This window comes from Aplosporella prunicola (genome assembly GCF_010093885.1).
Source record: "Aplosporella prunicola CBS 121167 unplaced genomic scaffold K452scaffold_64, whole genome shotgun sequence".
In the NCBI taxonomy this organism is placed as follows: Eukaryota; Fungi; Ascomycota; class Dothideomycetes; order Botryosphaeriales; family Aplosporellaceae; genus Aplosporella; species Aplosporella prunicola.
In genome coordinates, this window is record NW_022983592.1 from 24,885 (window position 1) to 35,023 (window position 10,139).

General features: G+C 51.7%; 2 protein-coding genes across 2 annotated transcripts; both read right to left on the reverse strand.

Annotated features, from left to right (window-relative positions):
- Window positions 1-762: 762 nt before the first annotated feature.
- Window positions 763-1,214, reverse strand: K452DRAFT_313519 (uncharacterized protein; the record flags this gene model as incomplete). Its single annotated transcript, XM_033543669.1, has 2 exons — window positions 763-870; window positions 912-1,214. 2 exons carry the CDS (start codon window positions 1,212-1,214, stop codon window positions 763-765), a joined length of 411 nt encoding a protein of 136 aa, XP_033391756.1.
- Window positions 1,215-7,449: 6,235 nt separating this feature from the next.
- Window positions 7,450-9,099, reverse strand: K452DRAFT_322686 (uncharacterized protein). The gene is made up of 2 exons (XM_033544538.1): window positions 8,031-9,099; window positions 7,450-7,961 (listed from the first exon to the last, which is right to left on the reverse strand). Exons 1-2 carry the CDS (start codon window positions 8,967-8,969, stop codon window positions 7,638-7,640), a joined length of 1,263 nt encoding a protein of 420 aa, XP_033391757.1. The 5' UTR covers window positions 8,970-9,099; the 3' UTR covers window positions 7,450-7,637.
- Window positions 9,100-10,139: the final 1,040 nt, after the last annotated feature.

Sequence of the window (10,139 nt, forward strand, 5' to 3'; positions counted from 1 at the left end):
CGCTGAGGACTATGGCGAATATATACAACAATATTGTGTAGTTTACCAATAGGGCCACGTCTCCGCCAATCCACAACGTGCTGCTGGGTGGTTTCAGGGGTATTATCCGCCTCAATATCTCTTTCAATTTGGGTGAGATCTTGGGTGTAATCGTCGTCTACTGCGGTAGCGGCAATATCCGCGAATGCCTCTGTATCTATACCGAAAAGCATGGCCTTCGCTACTAGGTTGAAGATATGGCCAGCACACCGTAGGCGGGCGTGTTTATCGTTGAAATTAAGTACTTTTGCAAGCTCTGAGAGTGTAGTGTTGTTGTTAGACGCGTTATCAACAACAAAGTACCCAATATTGCCCGCGTTGATTTGATAGCGGCGGAGGACGTTCGCAAGGGTGTTGGCAATGTTTACACCTGAATGTTGTCCTTCTACGACTGAGAGGGCCAGTAGGGGTGCTTGATAACCGTCTTCGTCGATGAAGTGGGCGTGGACTGCTAGTAGTGGCATATCGTTACCTGACGTCCACATATCGAAGCTAATACTTATCTTCGACAGTGCGTGTTGTATCCTCTCGCGTAGTGCCTCACTAGCGGCCTTATAGAGTTGAATGATTTGGTTGCGAAGAGTGACGTCCGACATCTTCGGCAAAGAAACGTCGCCTGCTACTGCCCGAAGAAGCTCTAAATGGCTGCTATCAACGGCCGCCTTGAACGACTGATTCGTCTTTATAACCCATTCGAAGAAGCGAGCTTTATAGCGGATGATATCAAGCGTGCGGGCCGGGAGGGACTCTGGCGATAGCTCGCTGATTGATGTCCTCCGCGTATCTCCATCTACGGTAATTTGGTGTCTCTTCAGGTGTCTCGAAGCGTGGCTTGTTGTTGTTGTTTGGTACTGCTTGTGTCGCCCAGTTACATGGCAACGCTTGCAGAGCCAGTACTGCTTGCCATTAGCCACGTGATTGGCCAAGAACCCGTGTCCCCATATGTGACTTGTGCGCCTGCGGAGCTCCGCCCGCGTAAGCGGCACCATAGTGAAGCCTGTGGCAATAGCAGGGTTGAAGAGGGACCCGTCAATATCTCGTAGGCGGGGGATGTAGGGCCCGCGGACGTCGCTGGAGGCGTGGATAATGGTGAGGTCGTCGGGGGTGGTTGTAAGCGTGGAGATAGTGCTGGCCGTAGGGGACGTCTGTCTGGTGGTAGGAAGTCTGAAGGCCATTTTGAGGGTTAAATTGAGGTTGTAGGAAGCTGCGAAATTTGTATGTGATGGTCCCAAGGGTGCTGCGTCTTTTGCGACTGCTCCGGGTGAGATGCACGCCTTATAAGAGGCATGGTGTTGACAAGTCGGTGGTGTGCGGAGGTGCGAGACGCTCCGCAGCACCACCGAACGATGGGTTGAGGCTGAAGCTGACGTCAAATTAGGCACGCCAAGACGCCCGATTAAGTATGGTTTTAGGGTTATGTCGCTTACTAAGCCGCTTTGCGGCGGCCCTCAACACCATCGCCACCCGTCGCCACCCATCGCCACCACCAGCACGTTCTCGGCCCCGCTATAACACCTCAACACCATGGTTCTGCGTGAAGAACCTATCTCGTAGCCGGGCCGGCAGTCAGCCCGGCAGGCCAGGCCGCCTACTACGTGCTAGCACTAAATACGCCACCACCGGCTTGGGCGTGGCTACAGCAGCCCGTCTCCCCGGCGGGCTACGTGCCCGGCCAGGCGACTTTGCACCCTGGTGGTGATTGATAGTTGCCAGTTGAATCAATAAAATGGGAGTGTATTGCTAACATGGGTTGATCGTTGCTGGAGGTCTATATATCGAAGCTTATACTAATCCTTGATAGTGCCTGTTATAGCTGCTCGGCCAGTAGCTCGCGGGTATACTCGAATAGGGCGAATATAAGGTTCCGAAGCGTTTTATCGGATATCGTGGGTACAGCAATATCCTCTGTAACCGCCTGTAGTAGCTCCCAGTGGGTGATATCTACAGCGCCCCTGAACGTCTGATTCGTAGCAATCGTCCATGTAATGAACTTTGCTTTGTAGAGCGCCTTATTCAGCTGGCGAGCAGGTGTTCGCTGAGGTGGCGAGAGGATAGGTATAGCAGGTGTACTGGGTGTATTAGAGGCCTTATCGTCAACACTGACACGGTGCCTTCTCAGGTGCCTAGCCTGGTGGCTTGTAGAGGTTGTTTGAAAGGCCACGTGCCGGCCGACTGTGTGGCATAACTTGTAGATCTAGTGTTTGGCCTTCGTGCGTAGCTCAACTGCTAGGAACCCGTGTTGCTAGATATGACTGCGAAGTTTATAGCGCTGCAGAGGAGGCACCATGCGGAAACCTTTAGCAACGTCAGTGTTGAATATTGAGCCATCAACATCCCGCTGGCGTCTCTGGTAAGGCGCTTGTAGGTCGCTAGCAGCATGGATTGCAGTAAGATCATCGGGTTCGCTGGTGAGCGAAGATATGCTGTTGTTACTAAAAGGTAGGAGGTTCGAGAGGTTATCGGCGGTGGCCATTTTAGGTGGTTGCGCGTGAAGTGAGAGGGCTAGTAATTTTTTAAAAGACACTTTATAAGGTGTTGAATCTTTCTGCGATCTCGCATTACGGATTCAGCCTTTATAGCGGGCGTGGTGTTGAAAAGGATGCTGTAATAGCAAAATCTTCGATATGTGTTGGGGGCGGAGGTGTCGAATAAGGTCCGCAAGCGAGCGCCAAGACTGCTTTATTGAGTAATCGTTAAACCGCATTAAGTTTAGTTTTGCTGAGTCATCTATAGCTGGCGCCCGCGCCATCGCGACTATTACGCAATACCACGTTTTCGGTATATCACCACATGGTACACTAATAAAACCCTTATCAATAGTCATTATCGGCAGTTGTTTGGACCGATTAGGCCCTTCTGGATCACGCCTAATTAGGCACAAACCGGCCAGGCCCAAATAGTCCTTAGTAGCGGCCCAGATTGACTATAACTTTAAACGGTTTATTCCGCACTCTGAGTTCGACTGCCTTAGTTCTAGGAACGACAAAATAGTTTCGCCTTGCTGGGCTTATTAGGGACTTACTCTATTGTTAAGTACTAACGACCGGGCAGACTTTCGCCCGGCTTTACGCGCCCTGGTGGAGATAGAGTGACAAGCCGAATGAGTTGTCGACTCGGCATAACTTAGGGGATTGGCCCTGAGTTGTTAGTCTTCCGCGTGTTGAAACACTGATCGTCTGCGTGCAGCGATCTGCGCCGTATATTAATGCCCCGTGCGCGGGTGACGAGACGGATTTCGTCACTGCTTTATAGTATGCGTATCTTGGTACTAGAGTGATGGGGTATCACATGGGAGACGGAGGCTTCGGTAGGTATTGCCCGTGTCCGGCTCCGAGTCCCTCCCTAGTTCTAAGAATCAAAATATCCATTTGGAGTGTTGATACCTGTTGAACAGTGCGAGAAAGCTGGACACTGCTGTCGCATTAAATTGAGTGAAACTGTCTGCTTAAATACACGACTTTCCTGGGCAGAAAGGTGACTATCGTTCCACTAATAGGAGAGAATGGCATGATGTTGAAAAAGCAAAGTGATGACAGGGTTCGTGCTAAGCGAGATAATATAGTTATGGTGGTGATGGTTGACATATAATAACCAGCCTATTAATCTCTATATATAGGGTTATAAAGGATACTGATATATATTTGTCTTTCCTCATTAATCATCAACTAATATGACCCCACAAATGTCTAGATTATTATATTCTTTAGGATCTTTCTAATTCATCTGGGGCGTTTGCCATTTCAGTCTAGTTGTTTGTCTTGACAGGCAGTGACCGCTCTACTGGATCTGGTCGAGACATGATGAAGTTGTCCCTTAATCCTCTATAAATGGTTTGACGACGCGATAAGTTTGACCGGGTCCTTCAGAATTTTAGACACCTAGAAGATTACAGAGTTAAGCGGGGAGCACTGTTAGCGGAGGCGGTGAAACTGCTTTCTCCTGCGCCGTAGGAGTTTTAAATGTTACGTGAAAAGGACCGTGTGGGGTTTAAATCATAATGTTATGTTTCTCCAACGACAATAAAATAACAACAATAACGGAACGGATATAGCTATCATCCTGAAAACGAGAATTCTGAAACCTTTTACAGAGCCTTCGACGTGAGAGCAGGATATGGATAAGGCTAAGTGTGAAGCTAGGCGCGAGAAATTGGGCGCCGCTTATCCCTCTAATCTATTACTACCTATAGAGGTATATATGCGGCTATCTAGAAAGACACGTTTGCTCTTTGATAGTAGTATTTCCTTACAGTGGGTAAAGAGTGGTACAGGGGTAAGGCTGTTGTGTAACAATAAATGGTAAGGCTGAAAATGTGTATTATCGGAGTGATCCTGGCTGACACAAATGTAGCTTGGATAAGCCCTAAGAGAGGAAGAAAGAAAGGATAAGCAATAGTAGCCCTTTTTACGTGAGTGCGGTATCTGTTAAACTAGCGCAAAATCTGCTAAGTCCCCGGTTATTAAGTACGTGGTTGCTGCCGTCCAACCAAACCTCCAGGGCTAAATTTCGAACAAAATCATTGGAGTGCTACCTGCTACGACCGATTGGCACGATCAGATCGACAGCCATTTACGGCTGACTGAAGAAGAGAAAGTAGAGCTAAAAGGCAGAAGGGATCTCTAATAGACCTCATATGCGACAAATGCCGGTCGTGTTCTACGCCAGCGGTAGCTTTTTGATATTCCAATACACAAAGCATTGCAGATAAAAAATGAGTTCAAATGGGTTGGAAACGAGTGTATTTGCGCCTATGAAGACGTGTGTTAGAGGGAATATACTAAATGGCCGACTGTAGCCAATACCAAGAAAAAATTGTTCAAGGAGTGAGATCCCGGTGTTAACTCCTGCCACCTCCTGCTCGATTTTTCTACTCCATGAACTTAACAGGCCATATTCTGTCATGCCGGTACTACCCCAAAACAATATAAAAGCAAACAGAACTGTAAAGGATGGCATCCGTAACTACTCATTCAGACTACAAAGTTCGATCAATCGAGGAGAGTCCGTATCGAAAATTCTACAGTCTTCATTCTCGAAAGGCGACGTCCGACCCAGTTCCTCGTTGTAGACAATTTTTCTAAAATAAGTACCAATTAAGTTGCTAAGTTGGTGAAGGAACTCCCCACGATGTTGCTCTAGAAGATATATCAACCTTTTAAAGACTGCATCGTTCAACCTCTAGGTTCTGTTGCACTTTATAAGTATCGAGACGGCTAAACCTACAAATATACTTACTTGTGGTCAGTAAAACCCTTTAAAATAGGCACTAAGGCAAGTATACCGTAACCGAACTTTTGTGCTAACAGATACCAATTATGTCCGTCGCTGATCCTGTTCTAAAGAGATTTATAGTCTTTTATATACTTTTCAGGATTTTCGTCTTTTTTAATGCCAGGGAAAGCTTCAGCCAAAAGGGTTTCTAGAGATCGTGTGCTGTAGCGCGTGGATAGACCATAGTCGCGGCTCTGCATTAATCTCTGGCTTTTGTAACTCTCCTCCGCATCCTTACGGTGTTATACGAGTTAAGCGAGACGATAACGACGGATTATTATCGTCTCAAGGTCTTTCCTGTCGAGCAAGTCGAGTTCTCTTATTGTTGCGCCAACAACGGTTGCAGGACCTTGGTTTAGCCGTTTTCCCCCGGCCCTAAACCTGCTAAAGACTTCCTTAAGCAAGGAGAGCGCGTCAGGGCTTCCGATCTTGTAGAAGAGCCAAAAACATTGTGTAGCCGTGGTATCATCTACACCGTCATTCATCCGATCCCAGATCTCAAGGGGTCGGACGAAATCTTTAGGTAGTTTAGTTTCTTCGACTCCAATACTCTGTTGCAAATACCTCCCGACCCGACTACCCAGCCCATCCCCATACGAGACAGCTTCTCCGTGCCACAATCCCCAACACACAACCACCGCCCCTGCCCTACCCAGCACCAAACTCACACTCGACAACCACCACGCACTCCCAACCCAAACCAAGCAACCTAAGCCCAACCCTAGCCCACTCTACACGTCAGTGCAACATCATCGCGCACCACACACACGCACCACTCACGCATCTCCCGCACCGCGCCGCGCCGCACGCACGCACGCACGCCCCAACGCGTCCAATCGATCACTACCAGCCAACCAACCAAAAAACACCGGGTCCCCCCGCCGCCGTGCCCTCCAGAAACTAACCCCCGGTAGCTCACTGCTGCCCCTCCCCTTTGCCTTCACAAAGAGCGCGCGCCGCGCCGCCGTCGTTACGTTCCGTTGCCGCGCGCTGCTGTCCCGCAGAAGCGTGCGGAGTGCGCCTGGCTCTACTGCCATTTTCGTGCCTGTGCCAGTCGAGGCATTAGCTCGGTGTAACGGATAGTTGGGCGGAAAGGAAGGGGCCAAAGGGAAGGGCTTCACTAAGGCAGTAGAGATTAAAGGATCAGGAAGGGGCGTGGTAACGCGAGCGAGCGGGTTAATCGGCCTGGTCCACGGTCATCGTCACACCCGGAAAGAAGTAAGCAGCTCGTCAGAAGCATACTTACCTGCGTGCTACGGATATAGGCTATCTCAAAAGCACCTTTCACGCCGTTGTAACTCACGTCGTTGTACCTTGTTGAAACTTTAGAGGTCCATCTCTCAACATGCCTTTTTCTCTGCTGTCACCACATGTACAGCGTATAACGCAAAGACCGAGAGACGCAAGTTCACGATGTCCTCCCCTCCTGCCTGCGCTCCCACCAGCCCAAGCTCTCAACTGCTCGCGCTTCAGACGTATCTGATTATCTACTCTTGAAATTCCTCTTAGGCATCAGGCAACTACCTCAGAGTGAAACCAGAGAATGCTTAAACTGCCCGCACTTTCGCCTCACCGCGGCATTGCCGATTCATAGGTACCCGTGCACTCACAGCTCCTCAAGAGGTAGCTCGTTCAAATCCTGACAACCACAGCTATCTTTCCAACGCGAAACTTGCGATAACTGTCGATGCCATTTACGCCTTTACCGTGCTTGACAGCGGGCATCTCGCATTTTTGAGTACAGACTAAGCTTTCGAATCGCCTACACTTCCGCCCAAGTCAAGCCTTAGTCAAGTTACGCCCACGCGCCTCGCGGCTTCACAGGTGCCTTATTCAAATCAGATAATCGCAAGACCACATCATCCTTTCAGAACTAGATAAGCCTTTCGCGTGATCTTCGTCGGCGCATGGCGAGGTACGGCTCGAACTGTAAGTCACGCCCACGCCTTCGACCTGGCTCGCTGCTTAGGCCCGTGCCATCATGTCCTTGCTCATCTCTACGCAGCTCACGAATGGAACACTTATGCCATTACAGCTCACGTCGTTGCGTGTTGCTTGTTGAAGCTTCGGGAATATGTTTTTCTCATGCGGCCTTTCCACCTGTCACTACAGCCACAAGCAAGGTTCATAAGCGAAGTGAGACGCATGTCCTCGGTATCCTCGGCCTCGCTGGCCTCGCGATACTTGTTTAAACGCTTCTTGGTTGCCTCTGCTTTAGAACGACTAGTTATGGGTATAAAACATGGGTATAAAACCAAGCCCGGGGTATTTAAAACACAAGTACTCGTCCTATCCAACTCTAAAGAATAACCACCACCTTCCTAGCCTCAAGCCCTCCCCCTATACGGCTTATCCGCCCTCTCCACCCTTACATTCTTCCTCTTCTCCCTCCCGTCGACCTCCTCCGGCTTCCGCTTCCGAATCAGTGGGTCCGCGTCTGCCTTCAACCCGTTTCCACGAGCTCTGACCCTGTCTCTCGCCTCTGCGTCGGCGAGCTCCGCGCAGAGCTCCGCGTGTGTGATGTCGACGGTAGTCGTTTCTGTGAGGGCGCGCGCTTGTGGGTAGACATCGAGGACGACTGGGGGGAGGAAGTCGGTGAGTGGGAGGCTGAGGGTGCCGGGAATGCACCGGCCGGTGGCGGTACGGAAGATCTGTGAGTAATTTGTTAGTTCGGAGTTTGAAAGACGTACGTGGAAGGAAGAGTGGGAAGGGAAGCGTACTTCTTCTGTTACTGCAGTCACCTCCTTGTAGGGGATTTCCTCGCCATTGGACGTCTCTGTGAACTCCTGGAGGCGCCACATAATAACGTGTCCCTGCTTCGACGGAGGTTTTAGCGCCTTTATGCCGCGTGCCTGTGCCTTTTCCCGGGGAGGCGTGTAGTCGACCTTCAACCCGACGACGGCACTGATGTTGCCGCCCGTTAGGCAGATGTAGTCGTCGGCGACCTTGGGAAGGTCCTCGGCCTTCTGGCTGTAGGCAACCTTAAAGACGATGGATGGCCAGTGTGCCAGGTTGTGCTGGAACTGATTGTCTGGGGACTTTTGGTCTGGACTCGACGTCGGCGATGAGGCGGGTGAGGGTGATGTGAATGGGTCGGCGTCGGGGTTGAGTTCGTCGGTGTCCGTGTCCGTGTCGGAGGCGTCAAAGCGGACGCGGGCGGTGCTGCAAGGACGCACTCCTACGAGTGCGGGGCCTAGCTCCACAGGGTGTTGGGCGGTTAGGGCAGCCAGTTTATCCTCGATCCGCTTGACCACGAAAGCGCAGAAGCAGTCATGGAGAGGGGTAGGGGCTATGCGAAGAATGAGTTCCTCCTTGGCGCTGTTATAGTCGTAGCGAGCCTTGTCGTTGAACCAGCCAACGAAGGAGTCGTCGCGATCGTTGGCGATGCGCTGTAGCAGCTCGAGATACGCCTCGACCGAGACGCGGTATTTGGCCCAGCCCGGCGACGGATGCTTCCACAAACCCTGCCGTATCTCCTTGAATATACCGACGAGTTTTGAGATGGAGACAGACTGAGGTTTGGCTGGGTCGAAGTCGTCGCCGGGCGAGCTGGGCGACAGCGGGAGCGACGGTCGCGGAAGAGGTTGAGCGGCCTTGGATGCGGCGGACTCGGGCGTGCGAAACAGCGGAGACGAGCTCGGCGGCGTGGGCGCGGCCATCGTCGAGCAGCAGCTAGCGGCGGCCGTGGGCGAGCATGAGGTCGCGTACGCTCTCGTGAAGGTGGATGGTGGAGGGTCAACAATCGATTGATGGATGGCGGTAGCGGCTCGTGCGGCTGGAGGCGTGACCCATGCCGATCCCCCGCAAGCGCTGTGTGGATAGGTGTCCGCAGCATCACCGACTATCCGCGCCCACCATCTTGCTACGTCCCTCTTCCCTTACTAGCCCCACGATCTGCAGCTACAATCGATTCGAGGCAGACCGGGGCTCTGTTGCCGAGATGGAATGCGAATTGAACGCTTACTAATCAGATATTGACAGCTTCGCGTCCCTGAGACCTGCAAGCTGCGCCGCTTCGTGAATACCGGATCATTTAGCTTCGGTACATGCAGCCATTGTAAAAGGTGCTTGACGACGACGTATATCAAACTTGGATGGGCGGGGAACGATATTTCAAGATACTGGTTTGCAATTTGGGCTTGCTACGTCAGACACAACGCCGGCGGTGCGAGGTAGGGGAGCCGACCGGTCTCTGCGCCGATCGCGTGGAGCTGGCCGGGAAGGCGGGGAGATTGCTGTGCAGGTGACTGTGGCTTTTGGGCCTGGAGAGTGACTGCCGAAAGACCTGCTGGTGCTGTTTCTGGCAGTGCCGCCCCTGCTGCTACGTCTTCCACAGCTGGTTGTGTCGGCCAGACGGGCTCTGGCAAAAGAAAGGCTAAAGGCCAGGCCCGCAAATGTTAACAACATCTAGCAGCAACAGAACACGCTGCCCGCTGTACCAAAGATCAAATGGCTCGCAAAATGAGCACCGCAACGTCACTGCTGCATGACTTACGCCTCTGTCACCTTCCCATCTGTACACACGCCCCGTCGAAAATTAGCTCCAGCGACACGACATTACCATCTCTCGACCCTGCTTCTCAGACCCTCCTTACCTGGCGACATTCCCGCTCATGAACTGGTAGAGTAATTGGAGCAGGACTCCCTGGAACCACACCGTGGACCAGGCTGCCCGCTGTGACTACGACTTCTTCATATTCCCTACCTCGCCTCCTACACCGTCGTCTGTAGGAAATGGCCCCGCCTGCCTGTCTGGATGAGTGGCCAATTCATGTTTACGTGCATAGTCCGGCTCATCCCATCGAACGCTTAAACCGCGTGCGGCTTGC